Genomic DNA, 23,799 nt, shown 5'->3' with positions numbered 1-23,799 from the left:
GTGATGCATTCATTCTTGATGATCTTCCTCTCTCCGATGAACCGGTTTGTCTAAAGAAATATACTTTTACAGTGAAAAACATATAATTTAGATTTTAGAGCACATGCAACTGGCAACGAATACTTGATTACAATTTGCGATCAATTCAATCTGATTGTTAACCATCCGTGCCATATTGGACTCTGGCATCTGGACAATGAAGAAAACAGGACAAAATTTGGGGCTTTATTGTCATCTCCAGAATCAGTACAATAGGGTAATTGATTGTCCGAGAAAGCAATTCCAAAACGTGAAAAATCCTACACGGTGGATTTGTCTAGAGCTAGCATCTTGATTCTGCGACTAAGATTCTGTATCACATCCAGGAGAAGCAGCTTCTTCTGCAATCTAAACTGCACGGCTAGTTCAGTAGTAAGAGGTGGTTCTCCTTTTAGTATGGCCTCGTCTTCCATTATCTTCGTGTGGAAGTGTTGTAGAGCGAAGGTGCAAAGTGCAAGGACAGTTCGGAGTGCTGAAGCTTCAACAGCTGGGCCTAATGGAGCTTTCTCCTTAAGAGACATCAAAGTCTTGAGGTCATGGCCACTCACAGCGTCCGGATCAGCTGCAATAATAACCCTTAAAGCAGCCAATAAGCGCCCATCTACTATTTCTGGACCTCCTATGCTGACCTGAAAAGAAATTACAAGTGATACCCACAGAAAACCAAGAAGGTTCAGATTGCTGCATGGATACTGGACGACATGAATTCAACAATAGATTGCAAAAAATAAATAGGATCAGTAAGAATGTGTGCAAAACCTTTAGAATAGCACCCTCTCCATACAGATTTAGCTGTGACAAGATATCCTGTTGCCACTTGGCTGGAGCTGAAAAGTTAGGTGAAGAAACTCCTGCTGCCATGCTAGCAGCATCTAGGAGAGTTCCATCATAGCTCAGTTCCACTTGATCATACGAATTTGATGTTATTACAAATCCATAATCAAGAAGGAAGAAATCATTAGGGTAGCAACCATAGTTCAGTGTTACCGCAGCATTTTGATCAATTTTTGTCTCAGCAACAACCTATAAGCAAGGTCAAGGTGGTCAGAGTTACTTGCATCTATGGTAAGATAACATAAAAGGCTACATTTATCCATGAATTCAGTTAAATAAATGCATTCACATGTCACTTATGCTGTTATGCATAAACAAAGCTACTAACAGAGGGCATTCAATTAACAAAAATTGTCTTAAGGAAATACAAAATTTCATGGGCTCAGAAGTACACAAACAATTCAGGATACTTGCCTTAACTGACATATCAGGGCTATCCACATTTCCTTCCTGGACAATCCTAGCATTTGGGTTAAAACTATGGTTACACATATCAATAAGAGGCAACAGCATTGGGATTTCACCATGCAAACGGAATGCCCGAGTAGATGCTGCTGACATAGCCCATCCAAGGGAAGATGAGTTTACATCTTGTCCACAAAAAGGATGATCTTCCAAGGGCACTCTACCAAGCTTATGTTTCACTTCTTTTTCAAACTCGAGAAGGAAGCGACACCTTTTATTCACCTGAAATATAATAAGTCAAAAAAGAAGAGGGGAAATGCAATAAGAACTACAATAATTTATAACAACCTGGTGGAGAAGAGGGGCATACTGCAAGTTTTTTATGTCTTCCCCTGGAAAAAATATCGGTACAGTAAAAGTCTCTGGCAGATTTGCGATATATGGCCACCAGAAAGAATCAGATTTTGCCCTTTCTTGAAGCAGCCTCAAGCCCAGTCGCATAGCCCATAGTTCCTCTGTCACATGCTTCCCGCAGGATTGAATTTGTTAGTCACTGAAGGGTACTTAGCCTAATTTTCTAGAATGTAAAGTCCCTCATACACTAAAAGAGGGCAGGATAATGGAGTGCACATGTAAAATAGTTCCATCGTGCAGCAATTATGTCAAAATACAACATTAACTACACAAAGGATTAGGTTGTGTAGCATAAATTATAGGAAAACCTGACTCAATCTTACTCAATTTAACACGAGAAAACAGCATTCGCCATTAGACATTAGGTGTTCAGGACAACCGCATTTCTCAAAATTGTAAAACCCAACTGCTACTGAACTCTAATATATTGGCGTGCAAAGCTTTTGCGCGCTGGCGAAAAAATTGCTACTGAACTAAAACGCAATACTAGGAGGATGTCAGTTCAATTGATCCGACGTCAACAGCAGAATCAATACCAATTATGCTCCTGATTCTTATATAGAAATAGATCTTACTTTTGATGCATTAGCAACTCTTCACAAACATGAATCTACCACACTGGTTTCCACAACGTGACTAACAGAGGTAATTGAAAATCTGAGCCAGGACTAGGAGAGCCATTACCAGGTACTTGCTCCGCTAGCTGCACGAGGACCGCGTCCGCAGCGCCGGCGGGGCGGCGGAGTCGTAGAGGGAGGCGGCCGGGTAGCGCGATGAGGACGTCGCCAGGGGGAATGTCTCCCTCGGCCGCGGCGGCGGAGACCCCGAGGCCGTGCTCAGGATGGTCGACCACGCGGAGGGCGGGGTGCACGAACCCTCCCTCCCGCTGCACCCATCGGAGCAGGTCCGGCGGCTGAGGCGCGATGCGCGGGGCGGCGGAGGCAGCGGCCGCGGAGCAGGAGAGGCTGCGCCGGCTGCGCGCGAGCGAGGAGGAGAGGAGGGTGGCGGTTGTTGTGAGCAGGGCCTTCCTCGCCGTCGCCGGCGTCGCCCCCGCGGCGGCGGCGGCGGCCATGGGGTTCGGCGGTGGAGGCGCGCGAAGAGCAGAGCAGTGGGGTTGGTTGGGGGTGGAGATGGCTTGAAGCCTGGAAGAGACGACGGGCTCTCGGATAAAGTGAGGTTTGGGCCGGGTTTGGCTGGCCCTGACCTATTCAAGGCATGTTTTTACTGGAAATCTTCGGCCGTCCAACTCGAGATCAAGCGTTCAGGTGTGCCAATTAGGCCACGCACAGAACAGAAGCACGTATTTCTCCAATCAAAAATTTTCGTTGTAAAATTGTGCCACACCTCAATTTCTTTGTCGGGGTATTTACTATGTTTTGGTTTATACCATAAAAGAAATCAGTTCTTCTTTTTCTCGACTTATATAATTTCTTAATTTCTTCGTTTAAAAGAAGCATGTATGTCTATGCTCCTTCGAGAGTTCTACAATTTCTTAAAAGAAGCATGTGTATCTATACTCCTTTAGAAGAAGGAATAATGTAGTGATGGTGATAGTGAATCAGCTGCCCCAGTCACTGTATTAGAAATTTTGCAGTTACCCCATCAAATCTAAATAGATAGCCATATACAACAATTTCTAACGTGGACCGGTCAAAGGAGGGGAAAAAGGACAAAGGGATGGGTAGAAGGCTGGTCGGGCGGAGCTGTGGCGGCACAGGGGATGGGTAGAAGGCTGGTCAGGCGGAGCTGCGGCGGCACGTTGATGCCTTTTGGCTCCGACAAGCCAGGTGGTGGCAACGAAGAAGGCGAGGAATCAAAGCTGATTTGGATTTGGACCTCGCGCAAAAGGGAGAGCAGAGGGAGTTCACCAAAGAGAGGCCATTGTCGATGTCATTGCCATACGTCCTGATCCTACTCTACCGCCAAAGCCGAAAGGTCACTCCTGGCATATTTCATAATCAACATAAGAAGAAGACTTTCTTTATTGGCACAATGGGAAGACTAAAAGGTGGCGAGAGAGTAGGAGATTTGGGGCTAATAGGTTGCTAGGTTGTTGGGACACGTTCACAGGCTCACAGCCCGCAAACGCTAGCCAATTAGCCCCACCCGTTTTGTTTGGACCCGCTGAAGACCACCTTTAATACTCTCGTTGGTGCTAAATTAATATAGGGACTAACTATATACTCCCTCCGTCCCATAATATAAGAGATTTTTAGTTGACGTGTCATGTGACATATCCTGTCTAGATTTATATTAATATGAGTGTCATATACACCCTAAATCTCTTATATTATGAAACGGAGAGAGTAGATCACAGGATAAATTTGTTCACCTAAATACATAGTGCCCGGGTTTAATTAAAAAGCGTACCCGCGACTTATACATAGCACGGATCTCAATGCACATTGTACGGTTAGCTTCTTTTTCAGATTACGAGGATTTGTAGTTGTATAATCCAAAAAATAAATTAGAAGCCATAAACAAATTTTTAAAAGCTAGCTACTAATCAACTGCTTCTCAGAATTTTAAGCTCTCTAAACATACCCATAATATAGAGATTTGATAATTTAACACTTCTTAAAATGGATTTTTATTATTTGACATCATGGCACACTTACATTCGCTTATATGGTCACACATGTCATTCACACAAGTGTCCATTAAAGCAATTGAGCAACGAAAAAAGTGTTAAATCATCAATTTTTTTCACATAATCTGGTTGTGACGTCATGACGTGGTTAACCCAAAAAAATCGTGTGATTTTGAGGATAAAATCTGTTAAACAAATTTATAGGAAAACCGTTAAAGAGCACCTAAACCCTGAAGCCAATGGCCGATCGGCCAAGAGCCCCCAAAACCCCCACGCACTGATCATTACGGAAACGCGCGGCGCACGATCCGTCTCGCCATGGGTCTCGTCCTCTCCTGCGGTTGCCTCTGCCGCAGCCGTAGCCGTAGCCGTAGCCTGTCGCCGCCACCGCCCTCGGATAGGCTGGATGTTCATCCATCGTTCTGGAAATGGGAGACCGAGCCGGAGCGCGGCCGCGTCTTCCGCTGCTTCGACACCGACGGCGACGGACGACACCTCTCGGCCGCGGAGATAAGGGAATTCTACGGGTGCGGGAAGGCCAAGGAGACGGTCGCCGCGGCGGATAGGCAGAACGGGGACGGGTTCCTCAGCATCGAGGAGCTCCGCGCGGTGATGGAGGACGGGGATTCGGAGGCGCTGCATGCGGTGTTCGACGAGTACGACGAGGACAGCATCGAGGAGCTCCGCGCAGTGATGGAGGACGGGGATTCGGAGGCGCTGCAGGCGGTGTTCAACTAGTACGACGAGGACGGGGACGGTGTGGTCACGGCGGAGGAGCTGCGGCGCGCGATGCATAGGCTCGGCGGGGTGGATCTGACGGCCGAGGAGTGCGCGGAGATCGTCGCGGCCGCGGACAGCGACGGCGACGGTGTCATCTCCTTCGACGAGTTCAAGGCCATGGTGGCCAAGTACGCGGAGACGGCGTCATCCCCTTCGACGAGTTCAAGTCCATGATGGACAAGCGGGCGTGATCCACCCGATCGGCCATCGTCTCGTCACTCGCCGCGCATCGGCGTATGTACCTGCTACTACTGAACTTATCCCCAATTTAACCAGGATTCGTTTGTGTGGCGTTTTCAGTGGTTAGATCGAACATCGAAACTAGTTGGGACCTTTTTGGTGCAACCGTAGTTAATCGGACGAATACTGATATGGATGACTCAAAATGTGTATTGGAAAATTTCAACGAAGACGGACAGTTCTTTTGGTGAAAGGGTAATTAGTTACGTGAATACTGATGATATGCATGATCCCAAATGCATGGGGAATTTTCAACGAAATAGATATGCAAACTCGAATCGATCGATCAAGAGATATTGCTTTTTTTAGAGAGAGAGAGAGAGAGAGAGAGAGAGAGAGGAGATATTGTTTTTCTACTTGATAGATTGGTCTTGTTTTCTGCCTAGTCATACGATTTTCGAGTTTCCAGTTTCAAATGCGTGTACAGAATCGTCGAAATCAGGGCTTGGTTGCTGATGATCGTCATGTGGATATCATCGTCCTTCAGCACACTACTAGCACTGTCATAGAACAAGTCATTCGCGTCTCTCCTTGCACTAAAAGTGTAATTAATTTGATGCCAAAATGAACTCATCTAAATTTTAGCAAAACCAAAACATGGTAAGTTTGATAACACCATATCGTTCCACCTTCCGCATAAAAGCAAAATCGTAAATTTAAATTCTAAAACTGAATTTAAGACTTAATTTTGGGGTTTTTCAACGTAATTATTTTTTCCAACATTTGTTTTTAAATATCTAATAACAAATACTCCCTCCGTTTCAAAATGTTTGACACCGTTGACTTTTTAGCACATGTTTGACCGTTCGTCTTATTCAAAAAAAATTTGTGAAATATGTAAAACTATATGTATACATGAAAGTATATTTAACAATGAATCAAATGATATAAAAAGAATAAATAATTACTTAATTTTTTTGAATAAGACGAATGGTCAAACACGTACTAAAAAGTTAACGGTGTCAAACATTTTAAAACGGAGGGAGTATATAAAAAAATACTCTTAAAATTATTTTTGCAATCTCTAATAAGTCGTATTACGACGAGGTTGATATTTGATACATGTTTAGATTGTCGTCGTTGGAAAAAAAAATTTGAAACCCCGCAAGGTGTCTTTGTATTGAAGAAGAAGAGAATTGACCCACTTTATAAGAAAAACCGGGCCCGAAAACCAAACAATTGCACGGTTAATTGTGGGAAACTGGCTAAAACCCACCACGCAGAGAAGATCAAGGGACCTAGCTACAAAACTAACAACGACGGCGGAGCCCAACCGCAGGACATCGTTGCCAAGCTAATCACAAAAGCGACTCAACGGTTTCGACATCGCAGAAGAGGTGTTATCGTTGCCGAGCTAATCGCGCAAGCAATCTAGCAGCGCCAACTTCACAACCGCAGTGACACTAAGCCACGAAAGTTGCCAAAGCGGAAAACAGCTCCGATATCTAACGATGGACATCAGCCAAGCCACCAAGGAGCCACTTCCTTCACACGGCTAGCACCAACTCCATAGAAGAGACTGCAGCATGTCATCGTTGCCGAGCATCGCCGCACCCCATCAGCGAGCAGCTCCGACTTCATCAGTAGAAACAACCGAAGAGCGTGTTGCCCACCACAAGAACTAAGTGGACCCAAGAAGACAAAGGCCTCGCCGAACACCAAGGTATGAAAGCTTTTGAACCGAGAAAGACCATCAACAGTCATCGATTCATAGGAACTTCTCTGAAGCGACGCCGCCAAGAAGGACATGATGCATAACATCGGCGCCGCTCGTCCGAAACCGGAACAAGGTTTTCACCTAGAGATTTGTGGGCGATATAGAAGAAAAACGCCACGACAACACCTCCAAGAAGGGAAACGGCGCCTACGGGCGTCGTCGTCGTCAAACCGGCCAAAGGCACGGAAAGGCTTTCGCCAGCGTCTTCATATCACCCACACAAGCACCCCCATCGACGGCCATAGAAGGTCTCGCATAATGACTCGCAAGTACCATACCTCGTAAACAATGGCAAAGACGGGCTCTTGGTCGAGCCGCCAGCCGCGCCTCCACCACGCCGGCCCCCCGCATGCCGCCCTCCGCCGAGGGCGTGGCCTCCTGCCCCTCCACGGCCATCACGGCCTCCAGCGCCGCCGCGCCGACGCTCCCTCCACCGCCAGCCGCAGCCATCGACGCCCGCAACTTGCCCCGACGCCGGCCACCGCATCCACAGATGCAGCCGCCGCCGCCGCCGCTAGTCAACCACCGGGGCGCCGCCGGATGCCTGCCCGCCAGATCAAGGCGCGGATTTGCCGGCCTCTTCCTCCACCGCCAGCGTGGCTAGGGGGAAGCCACAGCGCAACACCTCCTCCAACGTCCCGTCGCTGCCGCCGCCTCCTCTACCCCGCCACCGTCGTCTCCCCCTCTCCGTTGCCTGTCGGGCTACACGCCGACCGGCGCTGGCGCCACAGCCACCAGCGCCGTCTCCTCCGCCCCGTCGCCAGCCGGGCTTCTCACTACCTCCACCCACCCCGTCGCCTGCTCTCGGTCGCAAGCCGCCGTCTCCACCCGCTGCCGAAACGGTGCCGCCAACCTCCGTCTCGAGATCTTCCCGCGCTGGATCTGGAGAAACGGGAGTTGTGAACCCCGCCGCTGCCGTCCTCGCGAGCCGCTGGCTTTGCCGGCACCTCGCTCGGGCGGCGGCGAGGTAGGGGGCGACGGCGCTGGGTTGCGACGGCGTCTCGGGTTGTCGCCGCCCGTGCCGCCCTCACGAGGAGGCGACGCGGGGGCCTTGTCGGGAAAATACAAATTATCCTTACACTTTAGACGGAGAACGGCGGGGTGAGGAGGGGATCGAATAGGGCGGAGGAGTGCCGTTGTTGGAAATTGAACTACTCTAGCGAGAAATGGATGACCCCACCCCACCCCCTCTCGTCGCAGCTAAGTTCAGCCCAAGAAACAGGAGTTCATGATTAGGAGTAATCATGGTGTAAATGCAAGCGAGAGCAAAGAAATTATATTGGTTTAGGTAACTGAGAAGCATAACACCCTAGTGTGGTTTTCCTTTTTTTTGGATTTGTGGTAGTAGTCAAGAGTTAAGAGTTGCTTTTCCTTTTTTTTTTCTTGGTTTAGATCTGGGGTCCCCTTTCTACGTGGTCATGCCTCTCTTCTTAGGGCATCCACAATGTGCCATAAAAATGAGCCATAAGGCCTTATGACTCGCCATATACATTATGAGCATTAGCCATGAGACATTAAATGCTAAAAATAGCCATAAGTTTATGGCTCAACCTTAAAAAATAAAATAATGAGATAAATCACATATGCACACTAAAGAGGATGAGAATAGATTATGGTATGGTGGGACCCACATTAATGTAAAATTTGTTTACATAAACGCGGGACCCATCTTAACATCTATTCTTATCTTAAACATTGTCGTCATAAACATAGGGTATGGTGGGACCTACCTTATTTCCTCTAGGACCTGAAACATTGCTATTACCGTTACAGTTCACGGCGATACCACATTGGCCATCTCCTTACAAATGAATTCTTACACACAGGGGGTTAGGTATGATTATTCTTGTACCTTATTGACAAGTGAACCCAATTCTTGAGTCCACATAGGCCCCTTTTCAAGCCAGCTGAGTTGGAGGCGTGTTGCACGTCCTCTGCGCACGTGTGGGATATGGAAAAGGCAACCGGTGTACTTGCGGATGTTTGTGGTGCCCACTTTGTCGGCCTTAAGTAAAAGGACGTGCAAGGGAGTCATTGGCTTGGTCGGACAACATGGCAATCAACTATTCCACCTAACACCCCACACCTCTTCCTAGAAGCAGTCATGATAGTGCGAGTGGCGACCACGCCAGCACCATTGCATCACCCGTCTCCCTGGTCATACATCGGGTGGATATATGTTACTTCACATTTTTTTTAAAAAAAAAAGCTTTTCACATTTAATGTAAAGCTCTATTCGTCGATGGCAACAATAGCATACCACATATGAAACTAAGAGAGCCTTAAGAGTTATTAAGATCGGTGGTATAGTTAATACGTACCAAATCTAATAATTAACATATTTTGTCAATCTTATAGTCTAGTTATATAATAGCTCGGTATAGATATACTCATACAACTGTTTGTTATGGATATATATACTAAATTATTAATATCTAACCCACGAGTCCGTGATACGGTTGAACTACAAATTTATAGACCATATTTTTCTCTTTTATCTTATATCTCCTTCGCCTCAACGCAAATTTGATATAGTAATTTCTATCTACTTATGTCACCCACTCTTAGCCAATATCATTCGCTTCAACAATGTTTGTGGTCGATTTACCAGATTCAAGATTCAAGCTGGCCGTAATCTAGGTTTGGTTTGAGGCCCTACCAAAATATTGGTACTAAGTTTTGGCACTACTAAATTTGATAGAGTAGATTTATTATTAGCTATGCAAAAATTAGTCAAAATCCAAATACTACCAAAATGATATTTCAAACTTCCAAAATATTAGCATGGCACAGATTGGCACTACCCTTGTCGCCAGCCAAACACACAGCGGCAAGTTTTGTGGGCCCCGTTGAAGACCATCTCTGGTCAAGCGCTAAATAAAAGAGGACCAAAACCAACCCCATCGCCCGAGAGCCCCAAACCCCCAAACCTACACACCGATCAAAACGGAAACGCGCGCCGCACCATCTGTCTCGCCATGGGTCTCGTCGTTTCCGCCGCCGCCTCATGTGGTCGCCTCCGCCGCAGCCGCAGCCGCTCGCCGCCCCCGGCTGTCCTGGATCCCTCCCAGTCCCCGTTGTCCTTGGAGCGGGAGGCCGAGCCGGAGCTGATCCGCGTCTTCCGCTGCTTCGACACCGACGGCGACGGCCTCATCTCGGCCGCGGAGATGAGGGAGTTCTACGGGTGCTCGGTGGACGAGGCCGAGGAGATGGTCGCCGCCGCGGACAGGGACGGGGACGGGTTCGTCAGCATCGAGGAGCTCCGCGCGGTGATGGAGGGCGGGGGATTGGACGCGCTGCGCGCCGCGTTCGACGAGTACGACGAGGACGGGAACGGTGTGATCACGGCGGAGGAGCTGCGCCGCGCGCTGCGTAGGCTGAACCTCGACGGGATGGATCTGACGGCTGAGCAGTGCGCGGAGATCGTCGCGGCCGTGGACAGCGACGGCGACGGGGTCATCTCCTTCGACGAGTTCAAGGCCATGATGAGCAAGCAGGCGTGATCCACCCGACCGGCCATCGTCTCGTCACTCGCCGCGCATCGTCGTATGTACCTACTACTACTGAACTTAGCCCCAGTTGTTAATCAGGATTCGCTTTAGGATTTCGCATTCTAATTGCTTCGATCTATTAGCCTCACCCAACTAAGTTTGTGTGGCGTTTTTAGTGGTCAGATTGAAACTAGTTGGGACTTTTTTGGTAGTTCGTGTGGCGTTTTTAGTGGTCAGATCGAAACTACTTGGGACTTTTTTTTGGTGAAAGCATAGTTAATTTGACGAATACTGATATGGATGAGTCCAAATGTATTGGAAAATCTCAATGAAACGAGCGGGTTTTTTTTTTTTGGCTGAAAGGGTTGTTAGATGAATACTGATATGGTGATATGCCAATGCATGATCCCAAATGCATGGGAGATTTCAATGAAATAGGTATGCAAACTTGAGTATTGCTTTTCGGCTTGATAAATGTTTTTTTTGATTCATTCTGCTTGATATATTGATCGTTTCAAGGACCTATCTGGTGCAGAATAACAGAATAACCATACTTGTCAGTTGATTTTTAAAAACTTTTAACTGCTTAGTTGATTTCCTCTCGCTGCTTAAACAGCCACCACATAACGAGGAGTATCTATCTACTCCAAATTACCGCGTTTATGTTTTGTTTGCATGAGCCGAAGTTAAAGGTGAGCAACTAATTTTTGTTTTTACTGCACGACTGTTCCTCTTTTTTTACTACTGCCTATTGACTTTGGGATTCCCACACGGTTATTATATTTTGCACGGCTCCGCGCACCGGAAGGAACGGACGCGTGACGCTCCGCCCATGCGTGCCCGCCCGTGAGAAATCCATCATACGTGAGGCCATTGCAGGTCGACTCCATGTGTGCATCGTGCGCACTGGCACGGCACCGCTGATGATTTGATTCTTCGGGCTGAAAAATACCGATACGTTCCATCCTTGCGTAGCGGTGTAGTGGTGGCATGTATTCCTGTATAGTACCCGCTTGCAGGTCTTTTCTCAGTATCCACGTGCTTAGAGCAGCAGGTATAATAGAATACTATTAGCCAACTATAAATATATTTTAGTGAGATAGTAAAAGATGAGAGAGAAAAGCAGCGGACTGCGGATCTGTAACCAGTTGCAGCACGAACTCTAAGATGCAATATGTGTATGATAGGTGAGACCATATATTAACAGTACAGTAAGCAACTATTTGCATGAATTGACTATTAGATTGACTATAAATGAATTGGAGGTAGTAGTGAGCTATACTATTAAACTTGCTCTTAAACGTTTGGGAATTGGGACCCACGCCCATGTATCAGTTCTTCGTATAATAGCAGGCTATTAGCCAGCTGTAAACATATTTTAATGAGATAAAGAATGAGAGAGAAGAGCAGCGGGCTACAGATCTGTAGCCAGCTACAGTACAGACTATAAGACGCAATGTATGTATGACAAGTGGGTCCATATATTAATAGTATAGTAAACAACTATTATATAAATTGCTATTAGATTGTCTATATATGAATTGGAGTTATTAGTGGGCTATACTATTAAATTTGCTCTAATCCAACGAGTCTGATTAGAAGGTGTCTTAATTAATATAATCGGCAGGAGCTCACTGTTTGTTAACAGTTCAGTCAAACACCGCCTTGAAAGTCGCTTATTGTAGGGAACCTACTCTCTTCGCCTGATTGCCTCTACCCCACATTCAGTCAGACTGTCAGAGGCTCAAAGCTCAAGCTGGAGTATTCATTCATTCATTTCCCTTGACCGTTGTTGCCTTGCGCCACTGCCGCAGCCGCAGTCGCAGCCCGCATAGAAAACACCACTACCCTCGATTCGACGGGAGAAGCAGATAAGTTTTTCTAGAGCACATCACGATCACACTTCACCCATTGAGCCGCCGGCCGGAAGGAGAGGATATGGACGGCGACGCTGGCATGATACCGACCTCGTCCTCCGCCGAGACGTCACCCTCTTCCTCCGATGTCGACACCGAGGTACACAAAGAATCATTAGCCGTGCCATTTCATTTGTTTTGGAGATCTTGATATGGGTGTGGATGTTGCTCTGTTGTAGTCCACGGGGTCGTCGTTCTTTCGGGACCGGAGCACGACGCTGGGGACGCTCATGGGCGTTTCCTTCGACGACGACGAGGAGCAGCAGCAGCAGCAGGGGGAGGCGGCGCGGGACGGAGGGGAGGAGAGTGAGAGGCCCCGCGCCGCCGCGGCAGAGGAGGAGGAGGACGGGCGGCGGTGGCGCAGGAGGTGGAGGCGTAGGCGCTGGCGCGGCGCCGGCGGCAGCTGGTGGCGCCTTTGCAGGGACGACGCCGGCGGCACGACGTCGCTGGGCCACTTCTTGCACATGGAGAGGCAGCTCGCGGGCACCGGGCTGCTCTCCGGCGACGGCGTGGAGGAGAGGAAGTCGTCGACGCCGCTGTTCGACAACGGGAGAGCGCTGCCTGCGCGGGAGGAGAGGGCCAAGTGGCAGCTGCGGAGGTCGGCGCAGGCGACGTCGTCGTCGCTAGTGAGGCTGCCGGTGCTGCTCACCGCCATCTGCAGCGGCGGAGCCTGATTTGTCATTACACTTGTTCTGCTTTTAAGTTTACCCCTTCCACATGCAAGCAAGCATTACTGATGAACAATGATTTCCTGCGTATTCGTGATTGAAATTACTACCAAGAATTTGGAAATTTGCACCTGATGTAGTTGAAAATAGGCATGACGATTGAGAGAGATCGAGACCCACCGACCACACCGTTCTAGTGATGCCCGCCAGGTGCCAGCACAAGTACGCAGCGGAGAGATTCACGGATTTCACCCGTGAACAGAAGCTCGACATGTGATCCCCGCCTCTGCTGCCTTTGCTGGTCCATTGGATTGTCACTAGTCGCCTGAGTCAGCGTCTGACAGGGTGAATTCAGTACACAGGGTGCAGCATTTGTTCAGAGGAAACGTCGGTGGTGCACTTTATATATAATCCACTCGCTGAACCATAGCAGTACAAGTGTAACTATGTCTACAGTACTGTTACAACATTGCTAGTAGGAGTAGCAGCCTAATAAAGCCTATGCATTCCTCCTGGCCGATATTTTTCGCATGAAAGGAGGTGGCTGCAGTTAACTATACTTTGTTGGGGTTTTGTAGAGGAAGTTAACTATATTTGGTTACACAAGTAGTATCATTCAACCAGGCAATAATCACCCGATTCGGCCCTGACAAAACAAACAATAGCCCAGGCCCGTATAGCTGATATACTTTGGCGGGTTGTTCTAGTCGTCGGCCCACTCGGCTGGGTTTGGGTGGGCGGAGAAGTAGGCGAGGAGGCCCATGAGCGGCGCGTTGATGTACGTGGTGGGCTCCGACTGCTGGAACACGGCGCGCGCGTCGGGGAACGCGTCCGTGGCGTCGCTGGGCCCGCCCACGACGGCGCCCACCAGCAGGTTGGGGTTGGGCGCCGCGCTGGCGTAGTAGGCGGCGCCGCCCTTGCACCCGATCCGCGCCGGGTGCGCGGCGACGGACGGGAGGGAGCTCCCGCGGTGGTGGATCCGCCGCGGGAACCTGGCGCCGTAGCCCACCATGTACGACATCCGCAGCGGGTTGTCGCCGAGGATGTAGTCCACCTGGCGCTTGGCCACGCGGCGGAGCTGCGTCGGCGACGCCGAGCCGCCCGCGCCGCACGACACCCGCGCGCCGGCGTGGCTCAGGTAGTTGGAGTAGGCGAGCAGCAGGAACGACAGCGATGTCACGTGCTGCATGTTGCTGCCCCCAACCTTGAACAGCAGCCCACCTGCATTGCAATGCCAACACAACAAATTTAAGAGCTGCGGTTCTAGCTGAGAGAGAGAGAGAGAGAGAGAGAGAGAGAGAGATGGTGATAGAGAGATTGATTAACCTGGGGAGTACTGGATCTGGGGGTGATTAGAGATGCCCGGGAGGAGGCTGCACATGAAGTTGTCGGCGTTGACACGGAACGACTGGAAGTACTCGTCCTTCCCCATCAGAACCTCCTGGAGTAACGCAAGATTAATTAACGTAAGCAGTACAGTGATACTCCTACTGGTAGTACAGTTGTTTGTAGTACTGGCCCCTAGAAGGCTAGAACTCAGGGTGTTTTGGACATTGCACGAGAGAATCGATCGACCCGTGACCGTGAGCACTGAAAAGCGTTCTTCCCTGCTACTTCTACAGTAGACTGCAGCACGGGCAGCAACCGGAGCACAAGGACCTAGGAGGCTATCATAGGAGGAGCGCAGTGCAACGGACAAGCATGCTCATACAGTAGTCGTACACTACTACTCTACTAGTACTCCCTCCATTCCAAAATATAAGAGCAAGGATAATAGTATACTAGCTCAGTTCCTACTATAAGGTTGGCTATATTTTTCTTCTCTTCTCTCTATCTCTCACTTATATATTTGTCTTGGATCTTGTGATAAGCTAGCTCTTGCATAAGAGCCCACAACTTTGATTTTTTAGTATCTCTCTTATCCACCTAAGCTTATAGTAGGCTTATAGCTCACTATTATACTTGCTCTAAGGCATAACCACCCTTAACCCAAATACCAAAAAATAATTATTATCATATTGTAGTTTGGATCATCCTAATAAATACATTGCATGTATTCATTAGGGCACCCACAATGATTATCTATAAGCTCTCTACACGATCCATGTCAGTATATTTTTCTATTTGGAAGATATTAAATGAATAGAAAGAGCAAAGCTATCTACTAACTTAGAGATAATCTATAGAGAAAAACGAGGCAATGCATGAGAGAGGTATAGATACCCATGTAGATATACTATTGAGGTGGTTTACTATTAATCTAGTCTATTGCTGAGATGTACATGTTTTATAGAGAGCAACTTACTTTACCATTACGGGTGCTCTTAGAATTAGAGAACATGAGAGAGAGGATTAAAAAATAATTAATAGAGAATGAGTCATAGTTAATTGCTTATATACATGCATGTTTTATATTATGGAACGGAGGAAATACGATGGATTAGGCTGTTAGTCAAAGGACGCTATTACTAGCAGTTCTCCTGTCACGGCCGTCAGGGTGTACTGGCTTACTTTGACTCTTTGAGTATTCAAAGACAAGCATCAGAAGTTCAGAACAAACCTGATTGAGCCCACATGTAAAGCTAAAAGGGTTAAAACTTAAAAGGTTCAATTCCGTACGCAGTCAGTTATGCAGTCATTAGTAGATCTTTATTATTAACAGTGAAAAGAGGTTTCAAGAGTACTACCGGATAACTTGCGGTTTGGGCAACTCTTTGTGAAAGACGAAGGCATAATGAAGCTGCCAAAAATGACGAGGCTTCTTTGAAAAGCGCGTCAGCATCGGCACACAGTAGTAAAATCATGGAGGAATGGTGCATTTACCTTGGAGATGAGGACGTTGATGCCGGCGTGCTTGTTGTCCCAGCCGAACTCGTTGATGGACTCGCTGGCGCCGAGCACCACCTCGTTCTTCTTGATGTACTCGCGGTACTCGCGGCGGCGCGACGCCTTGTGCAGCCACGCCGCGCCCCAGAGCAGCTCGTCCTTGTACCCGGAGAAGTCGCAGTAGCAGGGGCACACCGCGTCGTGGAGGCTGCTGCTGTAGGGGCCCCGGTACTTGTCCGCGAACTCGAACACCTAGGAGTACACGAAGCAGATAACGTGGACATGAGGAAACAATCGAAATCAATGCTGCTGCGGTGGCGCGCACTGGTGTACTTACGGCGATGGCGCGGTCGAGGAGGCGCTTGGAGTAGGCGGGGTCGGCGTCGCGGAAGACGATGGAGCCGGCGGCGAGGGCGGCGGCGGTCTCGGCGGCGACGTCGGAGCCGGGGTGGGAGGGGTCGACCTTGTAGACGGTGCGGGGCGTGTCCATGTCCTCGGGCCGCTCCCAGCACGAGTGGTCGCGGAAGGCGTCGCCGACCTGCACGTACACGGTGTTGGGCTTCGCCGTCGCCTTCATCAGGTAGTCCGTCGCCCACCGCACCGCCTTCCTCGCCTCCTCCTTGTGCGGCCCGAAGCTCCGCCCGAAGTCGATCAGCCCCCACGACATCAGCGTCGCCGTGAACGCCATCGGGAACCCGAACTTCACGTTGTCGCCGGCGTCGTAGTACCCTCCGGTCAAGTCCACCTACACGCGGCCACAGCAGGTTACTCACAAATCACAATGCTGCTTCACCAGTAGTACATTCTTAACGCCAAGTTATAGGACGAGAATACGTACGCCGGCGGCGGCGCCGTCGTGGAGGCCGGAGTCGCGGCGCCAGCGGAGACGCTGGTCGGGAGGAAGCCTGCCGGAGCGCTGTCCCTCAAAGAACAGTATGCTCTTATGGAGCGCGTCGCCGTAATCATGCTGCCCGGCCACCACCACCACCGCAGCCGGCGAGAGCAGCAGCACCAGCACAGCCGCAGCAACCACCGCCACCGCCTCGACTCTCAACGACGCCGCCAGCATTGCCGATGGAAGAAATGAACCCAACGCAATGGCAAATCGGCAATGCACACCACAAACTGCTTTCTGTTGCCCGCGAAGAACTTTCGAAATGTGCGATACACTTCGGTCGACGCTTCGCGGCGGCCGGGTGATCGAGCGAGCGTGCGAGTGACTGAACGAGGCGTGGTGGTTTTTTTTTGCTGCTCTTGCTCTGCTACCGCACGGTGTTGCACAGAGTGATCGGCTTGGCAACGAGGCGGGGTTTAATAATGCCAGGGAGGCGAGTGAGGTGGATGCCAGTGAGCCGGAGCCGAACGGGTCGGCGGATAAATACTGCACGTGACGGCCGCAGACATGTTCGGACGGAATGACGGGTGGGACCGTTGGACCATGGGGAGAAAAAACAGCCTAGGATGCTGGGGCAAGGGCCAGTGAGGCGCCGACGCGTGGATGCGGCGAACGTTGCGGCGGAGGAGGCGTACTGTGCTGTGAAAGGTTGGTTGGTTAGTTTGGTTCGTTTCGGCCGTTGGACCTCTGGAAAGACTGCAGCTGGAGTATAATGGTGCGGTTTAGTACCTGGGAATGTATTTTACTCCTACGAAGTCTGACCTTTTGGGAAACCTTGGATTGTTCTATCCGAAGTTGTAATTGCCAGATTTGGGCGTACGGGCAGCCAGTGATCACTGATCAGTAGTATACTCCAGCAAACAGGCTCTTTGAAACGAGTAGTACTACAAGCGACAGCTAGAGTTTCGACTTTTACATTTCATTCCATTAGTTATACAGCTCTGCGTGGTGTGTTGTTTTTCAATGCCGGGTCATTGCTCCTCCCCGTGATCAATCGTGTTTTCACTTTTCACCTTGCTCGTCCTTCAGTATTTTTACCCACTGAGATAAAATCTGCTCAGCGTCTCCGTTGAAAGTTTGTTACTCTAATGCCACTATTTTTTTGTTCTACGCTAATGCCGCTATTTCTGCCCATAATCTGGAACATGCATACTGTCCTTATAACAAGCGTAGTTCTAGGCTTTAATCGCGTGCCAAACATCCATAAGCACAGTAGACCTTTAGATCGATCCGTGCATTGCAATCTATGACACCATCAATCACGGCAGAGACAGAGGAGCTGACGACCCGGTCCCACGGCATTTCGGCCATCGCCGTCATGAGATCCGGCGGTTTTTGTTAAATGTGACCGTTGGGCCGGGGCATGCAAAGGGCACCGTAGCATGGGTCCCCCGGCACAGTGAGAGTGCAGTTACTAGGTTGCTGTGGCGAAGGACGGAGAGCCGTTAAAGCAGACCTGGAGAAGAAGATGACGAAGGAAGGAGAATGCCTGCCGGCCTGCCCTTGCAAAACCCGTTTTCTTGGAATTTTGCAGGCATTGACGGACGGGCGATGGCAAGTGTCCGCGTATATCTGACCGGCTGATCGATCGATCCAACGGCTAGAGAAGTAAAGAGACGAGTTCCCGTCCACTTCGCGTCCAGCCAGTTCGGTGAGGCTACCGCCACTTGGCTTGCACGCTCTGATGCAGCTTGGCTAGCTAAAGCTAGGCAAGGTTCTTGCCGGGAAAAGACGGAAAGATCGTCGCTGCACGCTTCGACGCTTTTGACGGATACAGCGCGCGGCGGTGGAGCGGTGGGGGAGCCTGGCAGCCTGCGGCTCGCGCAGTGATATCACTAGTGGCAACGGCAGTTTTGGTGCGTGCGTTTAAGAACGTCCGAGACAGCTCGTGAGTCGTGACCGAGTCTATAAGATTGGAAAGTTGCCCGTACTTTCTAGTAGGTGAAATGGCATGTTGAGTGCCAACCAACGGCCGGAACTGTATGTTCTCGAGTTGCTTTTGGCCATGCCGAGACCATTCGTACGTGTTTCACGGAAAACACCACAATACGCAAATGGCTCAAGAAAGATTACCATGCTGCACATTATCGCTGGACCATGTACTCAGGGCTTTCACAATGCGAGTAGGTATCATTCTGCACCAACAAGCCACGCCAAAGATTCTATGCCACGTCTGCGGATCCTAGTCTGAGCATACGTTCCTCGTTAGAATGTGTCAGGATTCGTCAGGTTTGACCCATAGTTCACATCCCGCACCGCAAGGGGAAGGGAGAGGGAGGCCGGAGAGAGAGCTTGTCTTGGTGGCTGGTGAGGGAGCTCGTCTCGACGGCTTGGGAGGGAGCCTGTCGTCCCTCGAACTGCACCACCGTGTCGTCCCTCGAACTGCACCACCGCGTCAAGGAGCTCGCCATTGTCCACCTCTCTATGCTACCCGAGATTGATCTGCCACACCGCTCAGTCTCGATCCACCGTTAGTGCTCGATTAGCACTGTTGGAGATTGCTTCGCCCCGCCCGAGCTCAATTCACACTGCCGAAGAACGATTCGCGCCGTCTAAACTCAATTTGGTAACAATGAACATGGATCCATGCACGGAGGAAGAAGGGAAGACTTGGCGGCAAGAGAAAAGAAGGGAAGGCACAACGGCCGGAGATGGAGGAGGGGATGCACGGTGGTCGGAGATGGAGGAGGGGAGGCGCGTGACCAGCGAAGAGGATCACAGCAACGGCGATGCACAAGAGGGAGGCGGATAGGGGAACGTACGAGAGGGAGATGGAGAGGAAAATAGAAATATCTAGTTGATCTCCATTGTGAACTGAGTTTCTTAGTAGTAGCGTCATCCCACATGGCACACCTTTTAGGCACAAGGTCCCTCTTACGAGGAGCTTGTATTGCTCTTGCCCTCGTGGAACGACCAGTCTAGTTAAGATGCTTAGGTGCAACATTCTCTGCATATTGAGAACGGCACCTAGCTCGGCTGGCAAGGAGCTGCCAGGAGCAACGTGTTGGCCTAGGTTCGAATCCCTTCGAACGCAGGTTTTCTCACCAATTTCTTTTCTATCAATATTGAATGCTAAATTCCTTCTTAGTATTCCAATTTTTTTCCTTCAAAAAAAAACATTCTCTGCATGTTAGAAATACAGCAAGGTTAAAGGCTAAATAAAGCACATTGCAAGGAGATTGGCCACAGAGCCATGTGTGCATATTAGAAACTAGTCAGTGGCCCCGCGCATTGCTGCGGATAATGCTTGTAACCACATTAGTTATTTGAACTATACAAAAATAAATTTGAAATTACAAAGAGACATTGCAACGGAGTAAGATATATCTATGCACATATTAGAATAATATAGCATATACTGATAGGTAAAAGAAAACTTAAATGTTTTGTGGACTTGGAAAGCTCCACACATATAGTTGTGAAGCACAAGACACAGTTGATGTATATAGATTCTACGTTGTATATACATGTTGTGATGTCACCTTGTCAACATATGTCCATACTGGCAATTCGTTGATAAGTAGTAATCAACATAGATCCATATTGCAAAGCTATTTGAATATATTGCTAGCACCAAGATAAGGATATAAAGTAGATTGGATTGACAGGGCAGTTTAAATAAATAGATTACATGTGTGTAATAAAATATGGATAGTGATCCCACCATGTAAGGTGCAGCTCAACCTAACTGTTCATAATGGGATAACCTAATATGTTGTCTCGTTCTTTTGCCTTGAAGCAATATTCCTGCATAGTGCATGTCAAGAATGAACAATTATAATTGCACCGTCACAGATGCTCTAAAAAATACAGTAGATATTCAAAAAAATACAGGTAATGTGAGTAATATGGTACATGAAGATCAACGCTCATGAGGGGCTAAGCGCATATAAAGCAAGCAAAGATAGCATTTTATTTTGAAATCTAGCACTCCCTCCCCAGCATTTGCATTGAAATCAAGTTTCATTTCATTTTTAACAGAACAAACTTAAGCTGACATATGAAAGACTGAAAATTGATCTCCATTTGCATCTTGAAATTAACATTCAATCTTCCTAATCAAAGTAACAAAAGGTACATTTTCCCTACAGTTCATATCTCTGTTGACTTCAGCCTTCATCCCCATTTAGTGAACTGGAAGCTAAGGTGTGAATGACAAAATGAAATATAATTGTAGTTCCTATTGATCTGTAGCTGGTGAAAAAAAAGCACTGACAAAACATAAAACATTTTTGTACTCAAAGCAAGCATTGGACCTGCTACAATTGAACTTCAAACATTGGTCAATGCTGGGACAGTATTATCTATCATGTACATACAACCGATAAATTTGGAAAATAAGTGCAAAAGAAAGTATATAAAAGGGAAGTTATATGGCCCAAACCTTGTAGATTATTCCCTAATGGTGTGTTGTATGCCTGTTTAAAAGCATTCTACAGATCATGGTTGGTGCAGGCAAACATGATTCCAGCTTGATTTATGGCAGTAAAACTGAATAATGAATGGTTCAGGAAAAGAGAATGATAAGTCAGACAAAAAAAGCAATTACTATATAATATATATATGCCGTGATTAATCAGCAGCAGACCATGTAAAGTAGACACCATAAAAATTCTTAAAGCTAGGAAGTACCACAACTTGACAAATATATTGAATTGGATGGTTGATTTTTGTTTAGCAGGACATGAAGGGAATAGCCATAGACAGGTTGTAAATTCCCAAACTTTTCATTAGTAACCATGTTTGGTTATCTCGGGAATATTTTTCGATGTGTATATGCAATACCATACCTTAACATGTTATAATAAAGTTATCAGGTCAAAGCAGAGATTCTATCCAGAAAAAGGGAAGTGTTCTCAATTTTCCATCAGTGATAAGTACAAAAGTCAAAGTGTCCTCTGAATACCGGTAATTAAATTATTAGCTATTTAATTTTGTTTGAAGGGATCGTGTACTGCAGAAAACTGAACTCAAGGTTGAAAATGGATAGATTTAGAAACATTACCAAATAGTACAACTTTTAAGACATATACTTCTACAGAAATAGCTTACAGCACAAAGATGTCATCATCTGCTTGCAGAGATGCTCTATTGCTAGGAATAAATGCTGCAGTAATTGTATGGTTTTCAGGTTGGATGCTACATGCAGAATATGTAATTAACCATGACATATTGCCATAAAAGATTGTGAATGCACCTAAATGCAATCTGAGAATACAATTTGAGCATTCAGAAAGGCAAAGTCCTAAACTCCCAATCTACTGATTAAAGAAGTAAGCACTATAGGCTAGGTAAAACACTTCCCATTTTACGCACTAATTTTTCCTGTCATTGGGGCACACGATATAATAATCTTGCCGTGTAAATAAGCAAACATATGTTGTAACCACATATTCATGACTGTGGAATGGACCACAAAAAATGCATATTCACTAATCACAAATCGGCAATGACATTATGATAGTAGTCTAATAGACAATCACAAATCGACAATCAAAAATAACAAATTGATAGCACAGAGCAAGTTTCAATTAAAAATCAGTATAGAGCAAATTAGGTAAAGGAGCAGACCTGTAAAGTACCTGCAGGGGAAGGCCGGAATCGAAGGGCGAAGGCCGAAGGTGGCACCGGCGCACTGCTACTGCCTGCTGTGCTACACGCCACGACCTCCCTGGCTCTCGGTATCGGCGGCCGGTGGCTGGCTAGGCGGTAGCGGCGCGACGGATAGCGGGAGTTGGAGCAGAGATTTATGCGGGCGAGGAGAGGCAGAGTGGGAGCGGAGACGGCTGCGACCGGCGAGGCACAACGACACGCGAGGAGAGGCGGAGTTGCCGCCTCGTCCGAGTGGCGGACAGGCGGAGTCGCGGAGAGCCGGACTGCCGCCGGCCGCCCGGCCAGAGAGCGGAGAGAGTTGGCCACCGTCGCTGGCTCCCCGCGAGGCGCTGAGGCGATGCGAGGAACGGCGTCCCACGTCCGTGACGGCGCGACGTGCACCCACGGGCGCCGGGTGTTGGTGGCGGCGTGGCGCCGCCACCGCTTCCTCAGTAGGACGAGCAGTGGCGTGGTAGAGGTCGTCGGGGAGCAAGGTCAAGGTGGCATGGTGGAGAGGGGAAAGGCGAGCACAGTGGAGCGGCGATGGCAGATACGCGAAGGAACTCGCAGGAGCAGATATGGAGAATCGTCCCAAGCCGCGGCGGCGGCGTCGATGCGTACACTCGTGGGAATACCTAGAAGCTGGTAGAACGCAATGGAAAAAACAAACGGCTGGATGGAGGCTGACAATGGATCGAGCGGCTCCTATCGTCATGCGACAGTAAAACAGTGGCACACAGTGATGGACGATTGTGGTTGGCACGGCAAAAGCTATAGATTTTATATGATACAGCAAGGTTAAAGGCTAATAAATAAAGCACATTGCAAGGAGATTGGCCACAGAGCCATGGGGTGCACATTGCTGCCTAATCATCCTAGGTTACCCCCATCAGAACGAACTGTCCCCCTTAAGTACACATTAGTACTTCCAAAACTAGTTAAGAACCCGAAGAGCTTCCTTCCCACTTTCCATTCTCACCACATTTCTAACTTTGTTGGTGCAACGAGAGTATGGGTTATATTGTCATTTTCAAAAATATCGCGGGTTATACAACGGCGGATCTAATGGGTGGTCCGGATGGTCCCCAGACCACCAAAAAAATTAGCGACCCAACACGATTTTTTTTTGGTAAAAAAGAAAAAGGAAAAAAAATCCCGTGAGGCTGAAGCTTCCAAACGAAGCGACGCCGTTTCCGCTCCCTCTCCGCTACCGCGACTTCCATCTCCTTCTCCTCGCGCGATTGACCGGTTGTAGCAGCGGCGCCATCACGCGTGCATAGCACGGCGGTTTGTTGCTGGCTGCTCCTTCTCTTCCCTCCTTCCTGGGGATCAAGTGACGATGGGCCAACAACAAGCGCAAGGAAGCAAGGGCGCCGGAGTGCTAGTGCGGCT

At 48.5% G+C, this 23,799-nt stretch overlaps 5 protein-coding genes and 1 long non-coding RNA gene across 9 annotated transcripts; 3 read left to right on the top strand and 3 right to left on the bottom strand.

The window, feature by feature from the left end:
- Nucleotides 1-208: 208 nt before the first annotated feature.
- Nucleotides 209-8,222, bottom strand: LOC127762347 (uncharacterized). 3 transcript variants are annotated; one of them, XM_052286834.1, is made up of 5 exons: nucleotides 7,298-8,222; nucleotides 1,627-1,793; nucleotides 1,288-1,560; nucleotides 799-1,062; nucleotides 209-668 (listed from the first exon to the last, which is right to left on the bottom strand). In XM_052286834.1, the coding sequence occupies exons 1-5, from the start codon at nucleotides 7,467-7,469 to the stop codon at nucleotides 300-302; spliced, it is 1,245 nt and encodes a 414-aa protein (XP_052142794.1). In that variant the 5' UTR covers nucleotides 7,470-8,222; the 3' UTR covers nucleotides 209-299. The 3 variants fall into 3 exon arrangements, with proteins under 3 accessions (XP_052142794.1, XP_052142793.1, XP_052142792.1); XM_052286833.1 differs by lacking the exon at nucleotides 7,298-8,222 and adding an exon at nucleotides 2,377-6,205 and having other exon boundaries at nucleotides 1,288-1,549; nucleotides 1,649-1,793; XM_052286832.1 differs by lacking the exon at nucleotides 7,298-8,222 and adding an exon at nucleotides 2,377-6,202.
- LOC127762348 (probable calcium-binding protein CML20) lies at nucleotides 4,601-5,027 on the top strand. The gene has a single exon (XM_052286835.1). The coding sequence runs from the start codon at nucleotides 4,601-4,603 to the stop codon at nucleotides 5,018-5,020; it is 420 nt and encodes a 139-aa protein (XP_052142795.1). The 3' UTR covers nucleotides 5,021-5,027.
- Nucleotides 8,223-9,940: 1,718 nt separating the features above from the next.
- Nucleotides 9,941-10,645, top strand: LOC127762868 (probable calcium-binding protein CML20). The gene has a single exon (XM_052287392.1). It carries the CDS (start codon nucleotides 9,998-10,000, stop codon nucleotides 10,520-10,522), a length of 525 nt encoding a protein of 174 aa, XP_052143352.1. The 5' UTR covers nucleotides 9,941-9,997; the 3' UTR covers nucleotides 10,523-10,645.
- Nucleotides 10,646-11,108: 463 nt separating this feature from the next.
- On the top strand, nucleotides 11,109-13,758 carry LOC127762867 (uncharacterized protein At3g17950-like). Its single transcript, XM_052287391.1, has 2 exons — nucleotides 11,109-12,526; nucleotides 12,606-13,758. The coding sequence occupies exons 1-2, from the start codon at nucleotides 12,449-12,451 to the stop codon at nucleotides 13,098-13,100; spliced, it is 573 nt and encodes a 190-aa protein (XP_052143351.1). The 5' UTR covers nucleotides 11,109-12,448; the 3' UTR covers nucleotides 13,101-13,758.
- LOC127762866 (endoglucanase 6) lies at nucleotides 13,466-17,276 on the bottom strand. Its single transcript, XM_052287390.1, has 5 exons — nucleotides 16,759-17,276; nucleotides 16,258-16,665; nucleotides 15,918-16,172; nucleotides 14,421-14,535; nucleotides 13,466-14,315 (listed from the first exon to the last, which is right to left on the bottom strand). The coding sequence occupies exons 1-5, from the start codon at nucleotides 16,987-16,989 to the stop codon at nucleotides 13,798-13,800; spliced, it is 1,527 nt and encodes a 508-aa protein (XP_052143350.1). The 5' UTR covers nucleotides 16,990-17,276; the 3' UTR covers nucleotides 13,466-13,797.
- Nucleotides 17,277-20,026: 2,750 nt separating this feature from the next.
- On the bottom strand, nucleotides 20,027-23,028 carry LOC127761324 (uncharacterized). Of its 2 annotated transcripts, none has more exons than XR_008015236.1 (3): nucleotides 22,387-23,028; nucleotides 21,200-21,306; nucleotides 20,027-20,562 (listed from the first exon to the last, which is right to left on the bottom strand). It is a non-coding gene; the product is annotated as an uncharacterized LOC127761324 (long non-coding RNA). The 2 variants fall into 2 exon arrangements; XR_008015237.1 differs by having other exon boundaries at nucleotides 20,029-20,562; nucleotides 22,398-23,025.
- Nucleotides 23,029-23,799: the final 771 nt, after the last annotated feature.

This window comes from Oryza glaberrima, chromosome 2 (genome assembly GCF_000147395.1).
Source record: "Oryza glaberrima chromosome 2, OglaRS2, whole genome shotgun sequence".
NCBI lineage: Eukaryota > Viridiplantae > Streptophyta > Magnoliopsida > Poales > Poaceae > Oryza > Oryza glaberrima.
The sequence above is the reverse complement of the archived record's forward strand: the minus strand, read 5'-3'. Positions and strand labels throughout refer to the sequence as shown.